The sequence below is a fragment of the Lissotriton helveticus genome, chromosome 1_1, assembly GCF_964261635.1.
Source record: "Lissotriton helveticus chromosome 1_1, aLisHel1.1, whole genome shotgun sequence".
Taxonomy (NCBI): domain Eukaryota; kingdom Metazoa; phylum Chordata; class Amphibia; order Caudata; family Salamandridae; genus Lissotriton; species Lissotriton helveticus.
Window position 1 is genome coordinate 1,809,906,218 of NC_136057.1, and position 25,701 is coordinate 1,809,931,918.

At 47.1% G+C, this 25,701-nt stretch overlaps 1 protein-coding gene across 2 annotated transcripts in view; it reads right to left on the reverse strand.

Annotated features, from left to right (window-relative positions):
- The window catches only part of LOC144753119 (cytochrome P450 2D15-like), a 691,888-nt gene that overhangs the window by 373,255 nt on the left and 292,932 nt on the right, over positions 1-25,701 (reverse strand). For both annotated transcript variants that reach the window (XM_078640909.1, XM_078640906.1), the window contains one exon: positions 15,925-16,085. In XM_078640909.1, the coding sequence (XP_078497035.1) occupies positions 15,925-16,085 (161 nt within the window). The remainder of the gene's footprint in view (positions 1-15,924; positions 16,086-25,701) is intronic.

Here is a 25,701-nt window from a genome sequence, read left to right on the forward strand (position 1 = left end):
AGTACACTCTACTGCATTCTTAGATTTTTACAGGAAAACATGACTGCTGTAGTGGACGTAATAAAAAAACTAGATTTGAAAATAACCTTGTCTACCAAGAGTTCAACGTAATTGGTGTTGATGTGAAACATCTCCTTAAGAGTAGGCTGAGCAACACTTTAATGACTTTAGCATTGCCACATGTTCCATGTTAGAATGCTTGTCATTTGGTAAGCAAAGAAATGTTGAGGAGTAATTCAGGAAATTGTATTTTACTATACATGAGAAATGGCTTGCAATGATACATAGACATGTCCCTTCACCAACCATGGAATTTGAATAAAAACTGAAAACAGGACAGCCTAACTACTATGGTATAAAGCTCGAGCTGTGCTACCTGATTATGTCTAAAATGTTAGGAGCTGTTGCTGAAAGAGCAAAGAAAACAGTACTCCACATTGTTATGTATTCCAGGTAAACTAGTACAAAATGTGCAGACTGACTCCCATGAAGAATCACTGAATAACAAACAACATGTACAGCGTATTCCTAAAATAATGCCACAAACACAAATGTGCTATTTATGGCTGTGCAGAGCAGAGGCAGACTAAAACATCTTATATATGAAAAACTAAGGGAGAACCAAAGCGGGCACAGAAGGGACATCACTTCAGTACCACTGATCTACTTTGAGCGCCTACTACTCCATGTATAATGTAAGCTTTTTAGAATTAAAGGATTCTCACTTTTTAATGGTGGCTGTAATTACTGCCCAAATAACAAGGTGTGTGTACTTTGCTCCAAATTAATCCATAATCTATTTGATTATTGTATGAAAATTATAAATTACATTTATGATCTGAATGATATAAAATATTACAATCGCTAGACGATAGATTTTCAAACTGTGGTGGCATGCTCTGTCTGATCCATTATTCTTGATTTGGTGGCATGTAGTTGAGCATTCCCTTTCAGTGCAACTAGGATTAATATATTCAAGCAGATAGTGGAATGTGGTCAATCGTGAAATGTGCCATAATATTCTCTTCTGATGTTGCTGGTAAGTTCCAACCCATAGGTTTAGGTGTCAGCATCTATATTAGTAAGACTGAAACATCACAAGAGAAAATATGCATCTACTGAGGTAATCTAATTCACCTGAAAAGTGAAAACTCACAAAATTTGTCAGTGATCACAGAGCTGTAAATGACCCAATTAAATCCTCTCAACATCTATATAAGGTCTAGCTATGGCACATATTCATTGTAGTAGACTTGTAACATGACGACTCATCATGATTCCTGAAAGAAGAAGAGAAAGGTTTTCTTCAGTACTAGGGTGTCTTTTGGACTGTAATTATCTACCAGAGCAAGACCAATCAGCTAGCCACAGGTACAGTTATCCAGCTCCTTACATTGCTTATCTAGTGTCCGAGACTTACTATTTGATAGATGTGTCATCCAAGGATAACAGAGACATAAGAGGCTGATGTATATACTTCTGAAGGCTGAGCAACCATGCATGTGCATTACAATATATACTTGTCAATGTGTTCAGAGGAGGGAGAGACATGTGGGAAGTCACCGGATCTATGGTGCCCCTGCCTCTTGGTCACTTGCAAACTAGCTCGATTACACTCTAAGGGCATTAGGATGCGGGCGGACTTTGTAAGGCCACCATCCCGATGTAAAAAGGGACCGCCCACCATAAGTGCGGCGGTCCCGTGGGGGTGAATAGGATGGGCCCGCCACACTGGCGGGCACATCGTGCATTTTCAACATTGCGGCGGGCAGTGCTTTCAGCAACGCCAGCCACAATGCTAAAAATGCATGTTGTGCTTGCAAATGCAGGGGGGTACCATAGGTACCCCCTATGTGCATCCCCCACCTCCAAAATACCTGGGGGCCCACCACGGGCCTCCAATGTCAAAGACCGCATGCCTTTGGCGGCAAGGCAAATGCCTGCATGCATCGTGATATGGATGGCGATGTCTAACAGACACCACTACCATATTAAAACCTTTTCCGCCTGGTCGACTCATCGACCGGGCGGAAAACCGGTGGACGGTCTTCCCGTCTGCCAGGGTCCCCCTGCCATAGTAATATGGTGGGGAGAAATGGAATGCTGCGGGATTGAATGTCGAGCAGATAGCCCGACATTCTAATGGGCCCCTAAGTCTAGATACTGTCAGCATACTGAGTATCATGGCCAAATTCACCTGGGCACAAACAAACCACTAATGTTAGGTGCACTGCAGAACTCTTTCTTGAGGCTACAGAATCCCACATCCAAGGGCTGTGGTGCTAGCACACATCTGGAAATATGTCCACTGGAAAACATTGTGCATCTGCTAAGGTAAAGAAGATCACTACAGCCACTGGTTTCCATGAACAATTTTGACATGTAACAGTAGAATCTCAAACGTGAGGCAACATAAAGAAAATGATAACGTGTTTGAGGATCAGCTGAGACCAGATGACAGGAATCAGGCTGTGATGGAAAGGGAGAGTGGGAACATGCAATTGGGAAACTATTAGGTAGCACACTATAACATTCTCTTTATATGAAATTAAGTATATTAAGTAATTGACTAGTCTCTGCTCGCCTCGGCTGGGACTGCTTGATATCTCCATCACCATCAAAGGGAGAGGTGTGGCGCTGTGGCCAGGGCGACTGACGCTGGAATCTGGGGATCACGGTTCGATCCCCGGCTTCACAGTTCGATCACCGGCTCCGGTGGCAGGTTAGCCCAGCAGCATGTGACTCTGGGGAATAGCTTGCTTAATATCCTTGACGGCCCCCAGCGCCTAGAAACCCTTACGGGTGATTGTTCGTGCTTTAAAAATGTTTATTATTATTATTATCACTGCAGCAGCAAGGACCCTGGACATCCTCTGTGCACCCTGAGAATGCTGAGGACTAAGCTGCCATGGGAAAAGGGCCACCGGGGACTACGAGTCCCAGAATCCTCTGCCTAGTTCCACCTGAGGACCATTAGCGCTACTTAAGCGCATGGATGCCCCCGCAGCACCGGATGCATCCTTGCCCATTATTGGCATGATCTGGAAGAGGCAGGGCAGGGCCACCTCTCTTGGTCCGTCGGTTTAGAACATACACAGAAACTGGTAAGAGCCTTAACTTATTGCGTGCTCTCTGCTGGATCAGCTGATCCTCCTACTTGACCCCCTGGGCTCCTCATAGTGTACATTGGCGGCATTACTATTTCACGGAGTGGGGAGGAACTATTTGACTTCTTAAGTATCCTGAGCTCATTATCTACTTGTGAGTTAATGACCTCTAGAGTAAGATGATAGTTAGGGGTTTTGCGTCTGGTGTTGTAAATTTATTTTTGGACAAAGATCACAACCCAAGTCAGTTTCGTATAGGGTCACCTAATTTTTTGTATGTAGAAGGACAGTCGTTCATTGAGGTATGCTGCTCCGGCGTTGTGGAGTGTTTTGTGAGCGTGGGTGAGGAGCTTGAAGGTGATCCTCTTGTTGACCGGGAGCCAATGCAGGTCTCTCAGGTGGTTGGTCATGTGGCTGTGGCGAGGGAGTGGCGAGGGAGTCCAAGGATGAGGCGTGCGGAGGTGTTTTGTATGCGTTGCAGTCTCTTCTGGAGTGTGGCCGTGGTTCCTGCATAGAGGGCATTGCCATAGTCCAACCTCCTGCTGACGAGTGCTTGGGTGACCGTCCTTCTGGTTTTGGTGGGGAACCATCTGTAGATCTGGCAAAGCATGCAGAGGGTGTTGAATCAGGAGGAGGAAACAGCGTTAACTTGCTGGGTCACAGAGATCGTTGAGTCCAGAATGAAACCCAGGTTGCGTGCGTGGTTGGTGGATGTTGGGGCAGCTCACCAGGAGTCGTCCCATGCAGAGGGCGTGGAGCTGAAGATGAAGACCTCTGTTTTGTCTGACTTCAGTTTCAGCGAGCTAGTCTTTATCCAGTCTGCGACAGCCTTCATTCCCCTGTGGAGGTTCGATTTGGCAATGGCCGGGTCCTTGGTGAGGGAGAGGATCAGCTGGGTGTCGTCGACATACGGGATGATGTTGAGGTGGTGAGCTCAGACGATGTTGGCGAGCAGTGCCATGTAGATATTGAACAGGGTCGCGCTGAGGAATGATCCTTGGGGTACACCGCAGGTGATCGTGGTGGCTTCGGATCGGAAAGGGGGAGGCAAACTCTCTGAGTTCTGCCGGTGAAGAAGAAGGTGATCCAGTCCTGGGTTTTGTCTCGGATCCCTGTGTGGCGGAGGCGTGTGCGCAGGGTGTGATGGCAGACGGTGTCAAAGGCTGCCAAGAGGTCCAGGAGGATGAGGGCCCCGGTTTTGCCATTGTCCAGTAGGGTCCTGATGTCATCAGTGGCAGTTTCGGTGCTGTGGTTGCTGCGGAAGCTGGATTGGGAGTGGTCCAGGATGTTGTTCTCCTCCAGGAAGTGGGTCAGTTGTCTGTTGGCGATCTTCTAAATAACTTTCGCTGGGAACGGGAGCAGGGAGATGGGTTGAAAGTTCTTGAGGTCCTTTGGTTCCGCCTTGAGTTTTTTGAGTAGGGCGTTGATCTCGGTGTGTTTCCAGCTCTCCTGGAAGGTGGCGGTCTTAAAGGAGCTGTTGATGATCTTTCGGTGTTGGGGTGAGATGATGGGGCTTGCCTTGTTGGAGATGTGGTGGGGTAGGGGTCGGAAGGTGAGCCGGACAGGATGGTGTTCATAATTTTGATGGTGTCTTCGTCGTTGACGTGGTTCCAGGAGAGCAGGAGGTCGGTGCGTTTGGTGGATGTTGAGTCAGGGGGGTGGCGTCTGTTAGCTGCGTCTGGGTGTCGAAGCTGTGGTGGATGTCTGCGATCTTGCGGTGGAAGAAGGTGGCCAGGGAGTCGCAGAGTTCTTGTAACAGAGAGACGGAGTTCGAGCTGGAGCTGGGGTGGTGAGTTCTTTCACAATGTTGAAGAGCTCTTTTCTGTTGTGTGCGTTGATGTCGATGGGTTCCTTGAAGGAGGTTCTTTTGGCTGATCGGTTGAGTTGGTGGTGTTTGTGTCTTGCGGGATGAGGGCTGTGTGGTTGTCTGGTGTCTGATTATTGCACCACTGCTTCTTGAGTCTTCGGCAGGTGTGCTTGGAGTTCCTGCGGTCGGTGTTGAACCAGATGGATCTTGTGTTGGTGCGCCTGTTGGAGGGTATGCCGGGGCAAGGGTGTTGGCGCAGCCGTCAATCCATTGTCTGAGGTTGTGGGCTTCTGCGTCAGTCTCAGAGGGCTCAGGTGGAGGGTCTCGGGTGAGTGTGGTGATGACTTGGTCTTCGGGGACTTTTTTCCAGGTGCGGTGTGGAATACGTTGTGGTTGGATTTGCGCAGTGTGTTTCTCGAAGAAGAAGTGGATGCAGTGGTGGGTGGTCCAGTGGAGTTCAATGGTGTGGCTGAAGGTGACGTGGTTGCTGTCGGAGAAGATGAGAGTCGAGCCTGTGTCTGGCGGAGTGGGTGGGTGTCGTGACGAGCTGTTTGAGTCCGTGGTTGGTGAGGTTGTCGATCAGGGTTATGGAGTTACTGTTGTTGGAGTTCTCGAGGTGGAAGTTCAGGTCTCCGAGGAGGATGTAGTCTGTGGAGGTGAGGGCGTGAGTGCTGATGAGGTCCGCGATGGATTCACAAAACTGTGGTTGGGGTCCCAGGGGTAGGTAGATGAGGGTTCCTCTGAGGGTGGTGTTGTGATCAACGTGGATCTGCAAGTGTAGATGTTCAGCCATCCTGAGGGAGTCTTCAGTGTTGGTTGAGATCCTGATGATGTTCCTGTGGACGATGGTGATTCCTCCTCCTGGTTTGTTGCTGTTTCGGACCTTGCGGGTGATCTTGTAGCCATCTAGGATGGCTATGGCTATGTCAGGAGCTGATGAGGTGTTCATCCAGGTCTCCGTCAGGAAGTCGACGTCAGGGGCGGAGGAGTCGAGAGGGTCCCAGAGTTTGACGGTGTGCTTGTTGACTGAGCGAGTGTTGAGAAGTATGCAGCTGAGATAGTTGTGGGCTGCAGTGTTAAGATAGGCAGTACGTGCGGGTGTGTGCTAGCTGCTGTAGCTGCAGTTTCGGCAGGTGAAGGGTCCATGGGTGAGCTTCGGGGTGGCCTGAAAGCAGGTGGAATTTTGGCCGGCGTTGAGTGCGTGGATGGTGTTGGCATTGTAGCTGTGTTGGGTGTTGTGGTGTTTGCGGGGGCCAGGGGGTCTGGCACTGGGCGCGGTCCAGGCGCAGATGGGCACAGACAGGCTTGCCTTAAGCGCCTTTGGCGTGCTAGTGGCGTGACCGCGCTGCAGTTGCCATAAGAAGGGGAGGGGGCGGCAGCAGAGGTGGGGGCGGGAGAAGGCTGGATCAAAGGGCGGGGCCGCAGGAACAGCAGCGGTGGTAAAAACAGCAAAACAAAGGTGTACAGAAGCGATACAAGGAAAATAAAAACAATTAAGGAAAAACAATCACAGAGTACAGTCACACAGGGGGGCCTCTGAGCACAGCGGGTGAACAGCAGGGTGGAGCAGCAGAGCCAGAACGGACTGCTGGCTCAAACCCTGAGTGGGAACACAGGCAGGAGACTGGCAGACAGGCGAGGCTGCTGGGGAGAGTGCTGGCCTTGACCCAGTCAAGGCTTCACCTTGTAGAAAAAACATTTGCAACAATAGGAATAATGTGAAATGGGCAGTACTTGCAAGCAATGACAAAGTGCAGGCGGTTATCTATAAACAGTATGTAGAACAGCTGACATCTCTAAAAACCAATCGCGAACGGGCGGAAAAAGCAATCTCAACATCTTCGCTAAAGTTCTGCATGCTCGGGGAGATTTTGCGCAATTTTGCGATAGTTTGCGAAAGTCAATATCGCAAATTCCGCCCACCCCTACCTCAGAACCGCCGGCCCAATTATTGTTCCAATCTGGTGCACGTAGCTTCCAACAGCTCTCGGGAGACCTTGTATCTCTTTGCTTTGCATTTCGGGGGTCATCTCCACGTATCTCCTTACTTCAGAATGGTGAATCTGTTAAGGGCTCTCTCTTTCGGTCTGTGCGCTGCTACGATCTCAGGCGACCGCCATCTTGCCTTTCCCCAGCATAGAGTAAACCATATTTTGACTGCCATTCTAAAGAGAACAAGTTTGCTTTTAATCCGCTTGCTGGGAATTTTCACAAATTCTTCCAGATATGAGGCTATTTCTGATCCCTACTAATTTACTCATTTTCTTTTGGCATTCACACATGAGCCTTGCTTCAACTTTTCATTGAATGACAGTTGGTCTGAACTGCAAAACCTTTTCCGAGATTGTTGGTATCTCATTCCTACCCTAGCTGTGAGACACTCCTGAATTCCTAGGAATAAGACACACTCATAGAACATTGTTTCTGAATGAGGAACCCTTATATTTGACTAATATCACCAGATTAAAAAAATTAGCACAAGTAGAAATTAAATTGGTCAATTATCACCTGTAGCCGTAGTGAAGGTATCTTAGAGCTGATGAAACAGCTTTTATTTCCTTAATTTTGACAGTTTAGATCTCCATCCCCACTAAATGTTCTCCATTTTCTCAATCTGAGAGAAGTCTTTCATAGGCATCCTTGATTCCCCAAAAAGATTGTTTTAGAGTGGGTAACCAGACACTCTTGTTTACAATTTCTATAATTGTGCGCATTTGGTTGATTTCCTGGGAATGTACTGAAAGCACACTATGTGACTGAAATAGTTGAAATGCAGGAAAACCTCATGAGCGCTGGGGATTCTTGACTACTTCTCAATGCACTAATGGATTATTGTTAGAAATGGGATTTCTGGTTGGCTAAGGCTTGCACCAAAGCCAGGCAGAAACCACCTCTCTAGTCAGGGTAAGGGAGTTACAGGCTGAAGATAACCCCTGCTCACCCCCTTGGTAGCTTGGCACGAGCAGTCAGGCTTATCCCAGTGGCAATGTGTAAAGCATTGCACAACACACACACAGCAGCAACACACTAGGCACACTACAAAAGAAACTCCATGCAAGGTTATGTCAAAAATAGTCTTTGTATTATCATAAACACATTTGATCAGAACTACACATATACACAGTGCCAAATGGCACTAGGCAATATTCACAGGAGACTATATATAGGACAGGGCCAATCGGGGCACTTTCAGAACCATCACAAAGCACAAGGAGCAGGTAGTAAATAACGCAACCAGTAACTACTGGTATAATAATGACCTCAGCATTATTACATTAGGCATAAAACACATTAGGCCCAAACCTCATTAGCATAAACACATTACGTAATAGGCATCATCCTAAAACATCATATGACATTAGGCATCATAGGCATAAACACATTATGCAATAAAATTCAGTGCACCACACTGACCAGATGCATACATCACCTTAGAAAATGACCCCAGGCCAACTGGCCTTTTACTTGGGCTCAAAATGCCATCTGTCCAGAATGTCAGGGTGCTAAGCTGCCACTTGCAGCTAAAGCAAAAGTGTGCAATGCGCAGGGACCGGGGGAGTGTATCTCACTCCTTTCTCATGCAAACCAAAATGAATGTCCCACGTTGCAGCTGGGGCTAACTGGCAGTGCAGCTGAGGGGAAATGAACACTGGCACCAACTGTGCCTCCTGGGTCCCCACTGGGACAAAAACAAATGGCCACTAATAGGCACCCGTAGTGCCCAGCACCAATAGTGCCACATGAGCTCCCCTTCACCGGGGCTCATCTTGTGCCACGACCAGACACCAACGACAACAAAGGCTCACTTTCAGCCCCTCTCACTGGGCTCTTCTCTTGTGGCGCCACAAGGAAACTGCTTCTGCTCGCGATAGTGCAATGCAGCGGCGACCAGGAAAGGAATGTGGAGGAACTTCCCCCAGGAGCCTCTGTCGAGGTTTCACCCTGGTCTCTCTCTCTGGGGTTTCACCCAACCATGCTGTGTAGCCACCCGGTAATTGAGGGGAAATCTTGGGCAGTCGCAAACAACACAAAGCCCCATTCGGCTCCGCCCACAAGACTTCCTCTCTTTGCCGGTTCACAGGCAATACGTGGAGCTCCCCCTCTCCTCACGGGAGCCCTGCCAACCGACCTGCACTGACTTGCCTGCCGTACTGTTTTGAAGCTGTCTCCGGTCCCTTTTCGTCCTCGATGCAGCGTCCTGTAGGGCAATGGTGAGTAGTGGCTTCATTTCCTGCTTTCTGGGCCAGGCAATCTTTGCCTGTCTTCCGTGTCTCACGCTAGGTGCGGCGCTCCTGTTCTCCGGGGCAATGCAGGGTGGGCTCCCACCTTAATTTAAAAAAATGCAGGGTAGGCTACTACCTTTCAACAACCACAAATGCGGGGTGGGCACCCGCCAGTAGGCACAAAACAACGGGTTGGGCTCCTGCTAAACAAATACGAATAAAAGTGGGGTGGGTACCCGCTAGAGGAACACAGACGCTGGGTGGGCTCCCGCCGTCCATGCAGCATAAATGCGGGGTGAGCACCCGCTCTCCCCACAGGCAATATAGGGGATTAACAGCATCGGGATCTCCTCCGGGCATGTTGCAGCCCAGAGCTGCGTGACTCACGCGCTGCTCTTTCTCCTTTAGGAATGCAGTTGTAGCACTCACAAGGCACTAGGGTCCTCCAGGGTAAAGGGACAAAGCTGGTCCCAGGTAGGCCAGCACACAGGGCCCTCCAGCAGGGAGGCAATCCCTCGTGGCGGTTCCTCTTGGGGACCAGCAGCAACTGGTCCCACGGAAGCACAAAGCACACCCTTTTCATGGGGTCACAGCCCCGGTACTTATACCAGCATTCTCTTTGTCTGCCCTGGCACAGGGCTTCAGGGGAGCCAGTCCTAACTGGTTCTGGGGAGTGTGGAGCACTTTGTGTACAGTGCGCACACCCTCCTTTGTGAGATGGGGCTCTGCTATCAGACACACCACAGGGGGCGGAGCCAGCATTTACATAGGCAGGCACAGGTCTATTCAGGGTCAGGGGACTACTCCTCCGGAAAAGCCTGCTCCCGTGGCCCCGCCTGCAACGTCCACTGTTTGTGGAACAAGGGTTACCCTGAACAAGGCTAACTGCCCAGCCCAGAGTCACAAAACCTGTCAAGGAAAAACAAGAAAAAATTAAGAAAACTCAATAAGGAGAAGAAAAACAACGCATATGCCACCAGTGTTATTTATAATTGGTTACGGCCTGATAAGCAGCCTTCCGGTAACTCCATAACAGATGAAACACCCAACCTGGCAGCCATCAAGCACACCGAAGAAGTAAGTGCACCAACTACTGGAATTCCACACACAGACACTTCAGCAACGGATCCAAGCTTGCCAGCTCTCCTTGCGGCCCCTCAACCCGCTATAGCTCTGACAATACAAAATCATGCGCATGAATCGCAGGAATACAGCCACGATGAAGCAAACAAAGCCACGCCACACGAGCGGGAGCCCCGCCAAACAAGTTCTGAGCCCCTTGCGCAAACTAAGTCTACATCGCGTGGAGCATCAGACCTTGATAACTCAAAAACTTCCAATGACATCACTGGAGACTCCCAGAGTGCCCCTCTCGGATTAACACGCCCCAAACTGGAGCACGCTGTGAACAGGCTATGGAAGAACATCCCACCCAGCTTAATGCTTACGGAGGCGCCTCAACCTACAACAGGGCCAAAACACCAGACAAACGCTTACCAGCCCGGTTCGACATCACTACCTCCAATTGGGACTCAGGAAAAAAAAATGGCGCAACGAGGCCAGCGCAAGCTCTGCAAGTCAAGCAATCGCAAAGGATCGGAAAATACTGCTAGATCCAGAATATACCTCGCAAGGAAAATGGGATATCCTTAATCGCAGTAATCTTTTAACACTCTGCGCAAACATCCCGGGACTGGAAGGCATAAAAACAACAGACATTGAAACCATCTCTTTCCTGCCCCCGGACGCGGAGGAAAAAAACAAAACAACGGAATTAACTTTCAACAGCCCAGACCTGGCGGAGGCACTGAGGAGCCAACATTCTCTATTGGAAAGTTGGGGCATAAAGATAAAGATAACGCCGGCTCAAAAATATCCCTCAATTTTAAAAACCTTGATGCCACACTCTAAGTGGGACAACCAGGAACAGGGCGTGGCTGGCATCATACGCACAAATGCTTCTTCCATCCATTGGCCAAAAGTTGTTTTTGTCCTCCAGGGGTGCAAAGGCAGCACAAACACCAGTTCAATCAATGGAACCCCAATTAAGATCATAACTAACTCCAGCCAAGGAAATTGATTGTGCATAACTAGGACTCACGCAAGCAAAGACTGGTCCTGGCTGTCATCAGCATTAAATTCCAGCTCCTAATACACTCTGCCCTGCAAATTTAGCCCGATTTTATCAACACACCCCCACTGAGCAAGTAAAACCTTTAAACAAAAAGAGAGTCATCGAGAGCTTAAAAATATTAACGTGGAATGTCGCAGGACTCAAAAAGCTGCTACTAAACCAAACCGCGGTGAAATTCTTGGAGGAAGCAGACATCATATGGATACAGGAAACCTGGCTGATCCACCCGCTGTCACTAAGAGGATGTGCAGAATATGGCAAAGCAGCAAAAAAGAACACCATATTTGGAAGACCCTCAGGGGGGACCTGCGTCTACATAAAACACTTGTTGAACATAGAATTTACGGAACTCCATGACCAATCAGACACCTTTCAGGCGGGCATCCTGAAAGTCCCCCACTCCACCAATAGCACTGTCTCAATACTACTAATCAACATCTATCATAACTTGCAGGAGAACACAGCTAACTCGCTCATACTTGCAAACCAATTAGAAACCTTACTGCTACATCATTCATCATTAGACTGCATTATCCTCGGTGACTTTAACACTCACAACATAGGGGTGTCAAGCGAGCAAAACCAACAGGGCGGGGCCGCCAAAGTACTGAATGATCTTTTAAAATCCTACAAATTGGCGACGGCGCACACTGTGCTCTTAAAGAACTCACCGGGAGCCTTGGTCGGTCCCACGTACAACAACCAAATGACGATCGACTATATCATCCTAAGCGATAAATTGCAAGCCCAAATGACAAACTTCAATGTTCACCAACGCAATGACAGTGACCATGCCGCCCTAACAATCACTATGAACTTATCAGTGAAATCACGCTACAGGCCCGAATGCATCGGGGCAACGGATGGCCAAGAATTAATAAAGCTGCCTAGAAGAATTAAATGGGGTCAGGTAGCCACTGTAACTTTTAACAACTGGGCAAATTCGTGGGAAGGTTGGCCTCCGCGCAAACACAGCCAGGACGCAATAGCAATATGGGACGGAATCACCATGACTCTAGCGGCAAAACTCCGGGGACGTGGGGACAAACAAAGGACAACTCACTGGTACCCCCCGACGGCCTTTGGATTTAATGCAGAAATCAAAACAAGTGCAAATGACTTAAACAAAAAACGAAAAGCCCTCAGTAAAAACCGCACAATCACAAACAAAACACAACTCCAGGAGGCCGCAAAGAGCCACTCCAAAAAAGTGTGGGCTGCAAAGCGTAACTACTGCGAGGCCCAGTGGCTGAAAATCTTCGACTTGTTGAGCCCCGGGAAATCACAAGAGTTCTGGAGTTACATAAGTCACCTTGGTCATGGTACAAATCACAGAGAAAACTCCCTCGAGGCATCAGTCTGGGTCTCTCACGTAAAAGCGCTTTACAATGAAGAACGACCAATCACTCAGCCACATGCCACGCCCACCCTAAAAGAGAATCCGGCTTTAATCGTCGATACCAGGCCCCCTCCCGGAAAATCTCTTGTGTCCAAAATATTAAAAAAATTAGACCAAACGGCGCACCGGGCCCCAACGGCCTCCCAGGCCACCTGTTCAAATCAAACATTGAATTCTGGTCCGAAAATTTGACCTACCTATATACTGACTGCTGGCTGACGGGCGTTGTGCCTGATTCATGGCGAGGCTCGCTCTTGCACCCAATCCACAAGAAAGGGACCAAATCAGATCCAATGAACTACCGCATGATCGCCCTCTTGGACATCGAGGGCAAAGCCTATGCCAGTGCAATCCTGACGGACCTCACAGACTGGGCAAGTGAAGAAAACCTCCTGCCATTCTGCCAAACTGGCTTCAGACCAGGGTCCTCGACTGTAGACAATATCACTGCACTTTCTTACCTAGCTAATCGAGCGCGGCTGCGCAAAAGTCTCCCTTTATTCGCCTGTTTCATCGACTACTCTGCTGCGTTCGATGGAGTAGACCGCACCATTCTATGGAGAAAGCTGGTCCATTGGAACATCGACCCCTCTTTGCTAAGAGCGATACAATCTTTGTATCAAAACACCTGGGTAAGAATTAAACTCTCAAGTGACTCTGCAACGGACAAGATTGACACAAACCGGGGCTTGAAACAAGGGTGCGTGTTGGCACCCCTGCTGTTTAATTTATACACAGCCGACATGGAGATAGCCCTGTCGGGGGCCGCCAAAGATCGGGGCAACCAAAATTCATTTTATGCAATACGCGGATGACCTTGTAATACTGGATCACACAAAAACAGGGCTTCAAAAGGCACTTACTGCCCTGGCAACATACAACAACAAAAACAGGCAGGTAGCAAACCCGACCAAGTCAAAAATAGTCATCTTTGGGCACTACCCCCAAAAAAAAAAGAGCAAAATGGAGACTCGGCGAATTGACCTTGGACAGCATACAGAAATACACAAACCTGGGGGTCTGCTACCACGAATCGGGGTTGTGTGGTACCCATCTAAAGAAAATTCAGGGTAAAGGGAAGACCATCACCTTCGCCCTATGCAAACTACAGGCCTCTTTATACAGCCCATCATCAACGGCTATTCAAAGAGTCCTCAAGGCCAAGTTAATGCCGGCCCTCAATTACGCACAACAGGCGTACCCAGGTAAACTGAACAAGGAGTTGGAAAAAATTCACTGCGGGGCATACAAGAGATTGTACCATTTACCAAAATGCACAAGAAACACTCTAATTCGCTTGGAATTCTCACTCAACCAACAAAATCTTGAGGAGATGGCAGCCCTAAGCAAATATTACTATCTTACAAAAGCGGCACGTGACAACACACTGAAGGCCGTCTTGAAACATATCTTCCTGGACCATGGGAACCCTTGGTCAGCTACCATTGACTCAGCAATGATCCAACTTAACCTTGCGATTGAGTCGTGGAACCCAGACCTTGTCAACTACACGACCATCAAACACGCGATCAAAAAGCAAGTGCGTGCCTGCTCCCGTGACTTGGACCTTGAGTCTCTTGTGAAAAGAACATTTCATGAGTCCCTATGCTTACCTCACACCGCGTATAACCCTCGAAACCATCTCACGCAGGCCGTGGGCCTCCCAGCCCTCCATAAGATCCTAGCCTACAGACTGCACCCCCTCCCTCTTAAAGAACTATATCATCCGGGAAGCGCTGGCACGGGAGTTCGGGAATGTAGACTCTGTAATTACAAACATGAGTCATTGGCCCATTTACTATTTTGCTGCCCTGCCCTACATGCACCCCGCACCCTCTACCTTAGGCCCATCCTCAGGGACGTGGGGTCACGCACAGTCAAGGAGGCAATCCATCAATTATACACCCTGAGTACAGTAAAACAGATGGCCTCGTTCGGAAAGTTCATACAACAGACCCGGTCTGAGCTGATGGCAGCCAAGGGTGCACAGGACTAGAGACTTTGCGGCGGGACACTGGGTGGCCCCCCCAGGTCCCCGACTGTGTGTGTCCTTTGGAACCCTGGGAACTTTTCATAAATGCCTGCCTGCAGAAACATCTTCGGTTTTAACTTTTGTAATTTTATACTCTTGTTTTAATGTAATGGTTTTAAGTAACCACACAATAAACTTATTCATTCATACTCCTCCGACTACTCCAAATGCCGATGCCCTATTCAGCCTAGTGCTGACTCACTCTACCCCTCCTAGAGCCACACACACCTCACCAGCCCCTGTTACTCCAAAGCCAGACATGCAATCCACATCAGGCAGGCAGACACATAGCACACAGAAATGCCAACTTCTAAAAGTGGCATTTCTAAAATAGTTATAATAAATCGGTGCACACCAGTGCGTAGCATTTATCACTATTCCAAAGATACCAAACTTGACCACGCTGCTCCTCTCATATCTGGAATTACCATTGAAACACTTATCAGGGAATCCCCAATGCATTCCTATGGGCGGGCAGCCTCACAGCAGTGGGAAACCAAAATGGTGGTTTGTCACTACCAGGACATGTCACACACTTAAGTTACATGTCCTTCCTTTTATCTACAATACACCCTACCCATAGGGCTAGCTAGGGCCTACCTTAGGGGTGACTGACATGTAGTACAAGGGGGGTCACAGACATGGCACACACTTTAGGTGCCATGTCACAGCTGCAGTAATACTGCGCGGACAGACCTGCAATGGCAGAGGCCTGGGATAGATTTGAAAGGCTACATTGGTGGGTGGCGCAATCAGCGCTGCAAGCCCACCAGTAGTGTTTAATTTACCAGCCCTGTATATATGAGATACCACTTTACAAGGGACTGACAGGTAAATTAAATAGGACAAACAGGTGTAGACCAATCTTACCATGTTTGTCAGAGAGAGCACACACACTTTACACTGGACAGCAGTGCTAAAGTGCCCAAAGTCCTAAAACCCCCTACACCATGTCAGAAAAAAAGGCAAACAGTTTAGGGATGATATTGCATAAAGGGCCAAGTCCAACAATTATTAAACGAAAAATTTAAGGAAGGAGATTTGTTTCTGTAAATTCCATTGTCATATTGTTTGTCTACAGTTACAGATATTGCACAACCATACCTTCTGTGTGTGCTAATAATGTGTTCCTAAAATAATACCAATTACAAAGTTACAGGGTGGCTGCAAAACATTTTTAATACCTGTACAAATAGGTGCTCTAATAGTGTTCTTCACTTACCTGTGCAAGTAATCCAGAGCTTGTTATTAATAAATTCTCAAATACTGTCAGCACTTTTAGGAAATTTTTGTCATGATACTCAAAACGGTCCCCAAAAACGATGGAGCAGATCACATTGCTCACAGCATTATTTATCAGGAAATGTGGGTCAAACGGAGAGCCTGGAAAGAGAAAGCATAGGAGAGACAACATTAAGCAGGTTTTATGGGTCTGAGGTTACAAAAGAGCACTTGATTACCAAAGATGTGGTCAACAATTCCTGACTCGAGCTCTGAAGAGAAAACAGCTCTGGGCTCTGGAATAGATGGGAAATAGGAAGTCAGACCTTAGCCTGGAAAACAAGAAACATTGACTAACTTCTCTGGGAAAATTGATATACAGTCCCAAGTTCAGGACCTTTGGGAGAATGAACTGAATTTGACATAGTAGCATTTGACTCATCAGTAGCTGAAATAAAGGTGGGTGCTTGTTGTAGACATGCTGAGGAAGTTGTAAATCAACCATGACAAACATCAACATGCTAGGACTTAAAGTACAGAAATGCTCACATTTAAGAATTTTAAAATATATTTTGTACTTAAAAGAGATTGTAAGGAACTGCCTCTTTTTGCATGATCGTGCCCAGTCATTGGATTGATACTGCTGTTTTTTTCAACTTAGTAAGTGCACCAAGTCCTGCCAAACAGACTCAATGCCAGTGCTCAGGATCTTAAAGGGAATATGTCTTATTGGCTCCCCAGCAATCGCATATGTTAACTTCCTTATAATTTGCTAGTATATGGTACTAGAGATACCATGAGCCTGTAAGTTAAAGTGTCCCTCGTGGACTACAGCACTTATCAGAAATGTGGCAACAGAAAGCATTAACTCCCAGCTAGCCATTTCCAGCTGTCACAGCTGTTTCTAACTTGCTGTCACAGCTGTTTCTAACTTACTTCTGGATTTTTTCTGACTTTGACCTATACTCAGCACGACCCTTCAAGGTGTATCATAATATCTGTGTTGTATATCTGCACATAACTGTACATGTTGTATAGTGCTCTGATACCCTCTGGTCCAGGTAGCGCTATATAAAACTCCGAAAATAAATAAAAATAAAAAAAACCGTTGCCATTTAAAACGTATTATAAATCATCCATAAGCCAGGCCTAGTGAGACCAAAAGGCAGGGTTCATTATATTAAAAAGATGGACATGTGTTTTAAAAACACACATATCCTGATATGTAACCTTTGCACAAATTGCAACATTAAAATGTTGCCACTTTGTTTCCCAAAGTTGCCAGTGACCCTTAACTGTTGCACACAAGTTCTTGCCCTCAAGACTGCCTTCTGCCCTCCTGAGGAGATGTGTGAACAACCATCAGGAAGTAATGCAAACGATCTGCAGAGGGAAGAGGTGTCACCGGGTCCTAAAATGATGACCGAACAGGGTGTTAGATCAAAAAGGCAAACTTTAAAGGGAAAGCAGCTTTTAAAGGGTAAATGGTAGTCACACATGAGAAGAACTGCTTTATTGCTTTAGCAGGCAGGCTGGCATCTCAGACAGAGCAGGAGAAGCCATTAGCAAACCAGTTTTTCCATGGGAATGTAGCCCCCATGTAGCCACACCTGTGGGATAGGGTAGGGACCTTCAAAACCAAGTGAATCATTCTTCTATGCTTGGAGTAGACAAGATGGTGCAATCTCGGCCATCCAGATTCCACACTTTGTTAGAATCATCTCTAGGCAAGTGGGGGCCTAGTAGCTCATTGACTAGTAGTTGCCACATACCTTCGGGCAAGAAATGGGAATCAAGCCCTCAGACCACATCTGTACTGGAGAGGGTACTGAAGAAGGACTGCCCTGCTAGACCCAACATAGAGGGGATGCAACAACTACTGGACTGTACCTGCTTCTCCTTTGGGTTAGCAATGAAAGGACTGGGCCAGTGTTGTCCCGCATCGGGATTATTTGCCCCCGAGCCCCAGGCAGAGCAGGTGCTTCCAAGAGTCAGTTGGCTAACTCCCCATTACAGCTACTGGGCCATAAAAGCTGAAGAGGCCTGCCTTGGTAGTTGATAGCCAGGAACTCCTGATCATCACTGACAGCCAAAGTAAAGCCTGGGAGACCGTGTCCTAACCCTCAAAAATTGCACCTGAGTCTGCTGTATCCAGGAGGGTCATGAGAATGCAGACTTGTCACCCAGCAAGGAAGTTAGTGTCAGTTGAAAGGGACCACTGGTTTTGCTGTAACCGGAGGTTACAATCGCCCATCTGTGTTCATTGACCAAGGGTAGGCCCCAGGATGACTCCTATCACTGGCTCCACATCATCGGCATCCCTTGCATCAGGACCACTCCATTGATTCCTATGACAGTTTGCCCATAGACCGTGGAACTAGACTGGAGATAGCTTTAACTGCAAGGTGACTGCTTAACCAGACCTTTTTTGTCCCTGTAACTGGCTTCATGCTGGAAATGATCACCACAAGAGTGCCCTCTGTTACTTGAAGTTGTGTGATACTTTCACACCTATGCCCAGTGAAGATTTCTACCTTGAGACTTAGTCACTATTTTGGTGATCATATTCTTTCAGCAAGGCGCAGAGTAGGGCTCAATGAGGCCAGATACATTCTCTGCGAAGTCCCACTGAATCATATTTGCTGCTAAGGCTCTGAGTGGGATCAACCTTAATCTTTGGCCCACACTTTCATCCGATTGGCTTGAGTGGCTGGTCCCTGCCCTATGAAGGCCATTGAAACCGAAAGGTTTCTAAATCTCAGGTTTTAGGAACATTTAGGACGAGTACATTCTAAAGCCAGCCAAGAGTGCATAACCTTGGAGACAGCCCTAAGGGGTAAAAACTCACTCCAGCAGAGGCCAGCAGCAGGGTCCAAGGCAGGATCAGTTGTAAATGATCAGATGGGCAGTTGCAGATAAGGTGCCTTGCACCTTGTTATGTGTCCTTTAGCTTGAACAGGAGGTTAGCCTTATGACCTTTGAGTCCAAATCTTTGTCTAGGGTATAAAAGGGAGATCAGGTTATGTCTTCAGGGCTCTTCTTAGGCCACTTATAGCAGTTCCAGCCCTCGTCTGTTCTTCTAAAGGGCTCAGACGAGTTCTGAGGAGCATAATGTGAGGCATCTATATGCCTGGCACCAGCCTGTGAAAAAGGAAACTCCTGGCCACTCTGTAACCAAAGGGGTAACGGTTCCTACGGGTTTCCCTACCCATGTGTGCATCATTTTCTGTATTCCCTACTGCAACCATTCCGACAGCAACCCTTTCTACGTAAAAGCAAGATGGCAGAACCATTCTTCCTCTGTATAGAGCCCCTGTGCCCACCTTAGAGGTATGGTCTGGGAAATGATCAACCCCTCCTCTGTGGTCACTCACACCCAGTTCTGGGGCCATCTCCTCTCCCACTGGAAGTGAAGCCTAGCTGAATGGAGAGCAAAGGTTGGGGGCAGGCCCAAGTGGAAGCTGCAACTGCTGGCAACAGGGTAGGCCTCTTTGAATTTGATTACATTTCTGGTCACAGCCGAGATGATCATTCTATCACAGGAAAAGAACCCCTTACCACACCCAAGGCATTTTTCTCAGCTCTGGGTGCAAGCAAGGTAACCACTCATCAAGGGGGCCAGGTGACAATTGAAGCTCATGCACATGGTCCTTTAGATGCTTTAGGCAGGGAAAAGATTACTTTCTAAAAGTTCATTTTCTAACATGTTTATTATCAATCTGACTTCACCAATAAATTAGGTTTGTCATAAATATTTCAAAAAGTCCAAAAATTAACTTTGCAGCTGCTTCATAGCTAGAGATGACAATATTAAATGTAATACTGCATCCCAGTGTTTTTCTATTACGCAACCAACCCAGCTACAGTGAAAATTACTTTAAGGGCCTTTTCACTGTAATATTAAAACTTGACATGCCCTACTTTTAAATACCATGAACCCTGCCACATGGACAATTTAGGATTAACGTATTAATATTGAAAAGCAAGGTTTAGGCAAATCAAAAGAGGTTCTTCTGATAAGTCCAATTTGCAGTTTAAATCTCCAGAGTTAGGCTACACATGGCAGCTCTGCAGTCATGTTTCCACGAACCCTGGGCTTAATACTACGGTAACGGAGCATGCACAGTTTGTACTAATACACACTTCGCAAAGTGCATGTAGTACAGTACCAAAACTGTGCTTAAGCACGTAGCGTAGCAGCTAAATCAACAACATCCTCAGATACTTTGAAAAAGCAATTTTACATGCTTAAAAGCATATATCCAATTCACAAAAGTGAACTTTTACAATGAAAACATTAGGCAATGAGAGAGCTGATGATTTTGGGGGTCCCCCCTAACCTAGGGGGAGGACCAAGCAGATGCCTTGAACACAAAGAGCATAAACAAAAAGCACATTTTGTTGAACTTCAGTGGAGGTCCCATCCTCTTAGGACCACCCGAAGCACAGTTATTGGCAAAAAACAATCCCAGCTGAAGGCCCTGCAGAGCATTATGGGACGAGATTAGCAGTGGGCAGTGAATATTATAGTATCTAATATCAAAATAATTCTACAAAGAGCTGCAGTTCACCTAGTCGTTACTAGATGTCTCTTGCGAGTCGAATGCAAAGCATTGAAATTATCCTTACATCAAGCTGCAGTTCCACTAGTCGATACTAGATGTCCCTCACGAGTCAAAAGCAAAACCATTGAAACCCTTTCATCAAGCATTTGCATTTGACTCGTGATTAATGTTAAAATGCCATGATCAGGGATGTGGGACCGCCGCATGGCAGGCAGGCGTTCCCATTCCTTCTAGGATGGCGGGCAGACCCAGGTCCGCCCATTATCCTAATAGGCCCTTTAGAGATGAATCCCCGCAGTGAGAATTGTCTCTCCAGGACAGTGGAGCCTCAACCACAAGTACGGAGTTCCTTTGTCAATTAGGCCCTGTGTCTTCACTTGACACTGGTCTCCCACTTTCTGTGTTGAATGTATAAGTGTGCTACTTTGAAATATATTTTGATTCATGAATTTGAAAATGATTAGTTACGTCATAGTCACTCTCTTTTTGTGACTTGTGGAGCCCTACGATATATTTTGGGATCTGTTTTATTCATACATTCTATCATAATTAATACATGATTTGATATCGATGTATTTTGGTAATATATTGACAAAGGCAGGAGGGCCCTACGAAGGAGTGCAAAATCAAATAGTTCTTAACCCCTTCGGGGCTGATGACGAGCTGGGCTCGTCATGGCGTAGCCTCCTCGCACGCTCATGACGAGCCCAGCTCGTCATGAGCCCCACCCTCGGGGGAAGCGCCAGCGCTCCCTCCGAGTCTGCCTGATTTTTTTTGTTTTTGCGGGGATGGCAGGGGAAGACCTTCCCCTGCCTCCCCCCGCCCTCCCCGCCCACGTCATCAATGACGTCAGCGCGCGAGGCGCGCTGACGTCACCGGAGGCTTCCTTTGTTTACAGACGCGCAGGGAAGCCATTTGCTTCCTGCGCGTCGTTGCACAAAGAGGTTAGTTTTGCGGCTGGGGCGGGGGGGATTGTGATGCAACTTGCATCGAGGGAAAGGAAAGGCTTTTCCTTTCCCTCGGTGGCATTTTAGAGGTTTCCTGCTGCACGATCGTGCGATCGTGCAGCAGGAATGTTAGGGATTTTTTTTTTTTTGGGGTTTTGTGATCAGTTTCTTAGTTCGGGGAGCGGCCCCTTGGGGAAGGGTCGCTCCCCTTGTTGGGGGAACATTATCTATGAAGTCTTTTCTTGGCTGCAATGTTTTGGAAAGGCCGTTTTTTGTACAAAAATGCTGATGGGGGTCATTTATAAAGTAAAATGATAGTGCATTGTAATGAAGGATGCAAGTGCCTCTGTCCTTCATTACTTATACTGATGTGTGTTTCTGAAGTGGCTAAAAAACACACCTGTGCTGCCTAGGCAAAGCTCACTAGTGTTTTTGGCCTGATGAATGTTTTTTTTTGTGTGCTGCTTTTCAAACACATGCTTTGTCTCCAGTGACCATGTGTGTGTTACTATGCCATGTGCGAAGGGGTCCCTTGAGTGAGCTGTCCATCATAGTGGGAAGCTCACAAATGTTTTTGGGCTGTTGATTGTTACCTGAATTTGTGCTGCAACTCTAGCACCATCTTTGTCTCCATTGACCATGTGTGCGTTACTATGCAACTGCACAAATGTGCGCAGGGGTCCCTTGAGTGAGCTGTCCATCATAGTGGGAAGCTCACAAATGTTTTTGTGTTGATGATTGTTTTCCTGAGTTTGTGCCGCAACTCGAGCGCCATCTCCAGTGTCCATGTGTGCGTTACTATGCAATTGCACAGATGTGCGCAGGGGTCCCTTGTGTGAGCTGTCCATCATAGTGCTTGGTGTATGCACGAAACATGTCGACGATAGGAGTTGATAGGTACATCTGGACACATTACGTTTAGGGCAGCCTATCTTTCCACCCTGTTTATTACCACCTAGAGGCAAGAATAAAGTTTATTGTAAACCTACTGGGCAGGTATTTCACACATCACATAGTCCACTCCTCAAATACACATGCACCACACATAGTCTAATAAAGTGCTCCTACGTAACTTTCGCAAGTCGCAGCACGCCCCAGCCCGTAGAGGACTGGGATGGCCCCAATGATGAAGCATGTCACCGTGGGGCAACCCTGGTGAGTGAGGGGACACCTAAAAGAGGAGCATTTCTCCCCTTTTTTGTACACAATACCATATTTTCACAATCGACCCCAATCGACCCCAGTGTGTGTTGGTTGTTATCTGAATAAACTAGCAAGGCTCTTAGGTATCTGGAAACAGAGACCATTTGTTCATCATAGTGGGAAGTTCACAAATGTTTTTGGGCTGATGATTGCTTTCCTGAGTTTGTGCTGCAACTCGAGCCCCATCTTTGTCTCCAGTGTCCATGTGTGCGTTACTATGCAATTGCACAGATGTGCGCAGGGGTCCCTTGTGTGAGCTGTGAATCATAGTGGGAAGGTCACAAATGTTTTTGGGCTGATGAATGTTTTCCTGAATTTGTGCTGCAACTCGAGCGCTTGCTTTGTCTCCAGTGTCCGTGTGTGTTACTATGCCATCGCACCAATGTGTGCACAGGTCCCTTGAGTGAGCTGTCCATCATAGTGGGTAAATTTAGGAAAGATGGTGCACTCCGCTAGTTGGTGGGCGTTGCCAATAGGGGATCTTCTGTGTGAGTTCACATGCCTCTTATGTGTATAAATGGTCAGAGACTGTTGAGAGCAGCAGATGGGGAGAAAGAAGCTCCTGGTCATAGGAACTGTTTTAGGATTGCGCTTGTGAAAATCAAGGATGCAAGTGCCTCTGTCCAGCATCGCAGTTAACCACAGTAATTCTGTTGTCCCCCTCCCCATGAGAATCCCTGATGATGTCAGCGCGCACAGCACGCGCCAACATCTTCAGGGATTCCCAGGCGGTCGGGAAGCCATTTGCTTCCTGCGCCTGGAGGTGTTAGGTTGGTTTTGAGATATTTGGGGGGGTTTGCAAAGAGGCTTCAGGGGAGAGGTAAGTGATTTTCCTCTCTTCTGATGTCTCTTTGCAGGGCATTTCTGGCTCACGGTCGCGCACAGCATTGCGATTGTGCGGTGGAAATGCCCTCACTAGCACCAGGGATTTTATTTTAGATTGTAGGAAGTGACCCATTGTGCAAGGGTCGCTTTCAGGTGGGTCGGATTTTAAATTTAGATTTTCTGCCCCCCCCCCCCGGTGGGCAAATCAACCCGTACTTTTGTCCGTTTTGCCCTTTTTGATGGCCCATCTGTGTGGATGTGATTTTGGGGGTACATTTGTGTATTGTTTATTCATTTGTTATGTTGTTTGTGAAATGTAGTATTAAATTATTTATTATTTTTTCTTCTTTGTTTTTGATCCAGGCTTTTGCTGTTTGTATTGGTGTAGGTTGTGGTTCGGTTAATGCTGGTTTTGCAGCTTGTGTAGTTGCATGTGCTTGGTAAGTAAATGTTTTTTGTACTATTTTTCCTAGATAAAGTTATTGCTGTTTGTGTGGCTTTGTGTTTCTTGATTGTTAACTTTTTTTTTTGTATTGCTGCTTGATGTGTACTTTGTCTAATCTATACTTGTTTTTTTTTCTTTCCAGTGGGATTTCCTTTCTTTTTGCTGTGTTTCAGCAGAGTAGGTGCTGGTGAGTCTTCTTATATTTGGTTAGATTTGAATTGTTTTTGAGTGTATTGATTTTTGTGTGAAGACTCTACCTTGTTTACTTCTTCCTTTGCACAGTGTAGGTTGTTGTTCACTTGTGTGTGTAGTCTTCTTGATTTGTAAGGATAATGGCTGCTCGCAGGATTACTGCTAAGCAGGTTGTTAGTTTGCTTTTTGAGTCTTCCTCTGACCATGGTCCAGACACTGACTCCGATTCGGAGCTTGAGTTAGGTGCAGAAGATTCAGGCAGTGAGTTTTCTCTTCGCATGGTATCATCGGATGATGATTCTTCTTCTAGTGCTGATGAAGTGCCTGTGGTAGAGAGGGACATTGATGTGCCGGTAGAGAGGGAAGAGCCATGTGAGCGGCAGCCTAGGTCCTCAAGGTTTCCCTTTTTTTCTCGTCAGGAACAGGCAAGTGTGGGAAAGGCTGCGCCCAAAAGGTTTCACATTGCTGTGGTGCGCCAAAGGTTATCTGGTGCTGCTAGTCTTCCTGTTGTTGAGCAGCATGAGGCATCTGGTGCTGCTAGTCTTTCTGTTGTTGTTGAGCAGCAAGTGGCATCTGGGGATGCGAGTTCTTCTGTTGATGTTGAGATGCAAGAGGCAGCTGGGGATGTGAGTTCTTCTGTTGGTGAAGAGATGCAAAATGTATCTGGGGATGCTAGTATTCCTGTTGGTGTAGTGAGGCAAGAGGCATCTGGGGATGCTAGTGTTCCCGTTGATGTAGTGCAGCAAGAGGCATCTGGCCTGCAGGCTAGGGTGGCTTCTTCTCCTCATGTTAGTGATGACGTCTGGGTTGCCCCTGGCATGGTGCAGCCGGAATTGCCAGACTTCACTGGTGTTCCAGGGTGTAGAGTGGATACTGACAATTTTTTGCCAATTCAATATTTTCAATTGTTTTTTGATGATGAGTTTTTGCAGGAGATTGTGGAGCAAACTAATTTGTATGCAGAGCAGTATTTGAGGGACCACAGTGCCAGCCTTAAGCCCCATTCCAGAGCTACCCATTGGTCTCCCACATATGTTGAAGAGATGAAGAAGTTTTTGGGATTAACTTTTTTGATGGGCTTGCTAAGGAAGCCATCAATGTCTTCTTATTGGTCCACTAGTCCCTTGATGGCAACATCTATATTTCCAGCACTTATGACTCGTGATCGATATATGCTTCTTCTTCGCATGATGCATTTTGTTGATAATGATTTAGCGTTGCCACGCGATCACCCTGATTGTGACCGTCTTTTTAAGATTCGGCCTGTCCTTGATCACTTTGTTGATCGTTTTCCTGAGATGTTTGCACCTGGAAGAGAAATAGCTGTGGACGAGTCTTTGGTGTTGTTCAAGGGCCGCTTGGTTTTTAGGCAATACATTCCTAGTAAGAGGGCACGCTATGGCATCAAACTGTATATGCTGTGTGACAGTGAGACTGGATATGTTTATAATTTCAGGGTGTACACCGGTAAGGATTCCAGCATTAACACTTCTGCTTGTCCGTCCACTTTTGGAGTGACTGAGAAAATTGTGTGGGAACTAGGTAGACGATTATTTAACAAAGGCCACCATTTATATGTAGATAACTTCTACACTAGTGTG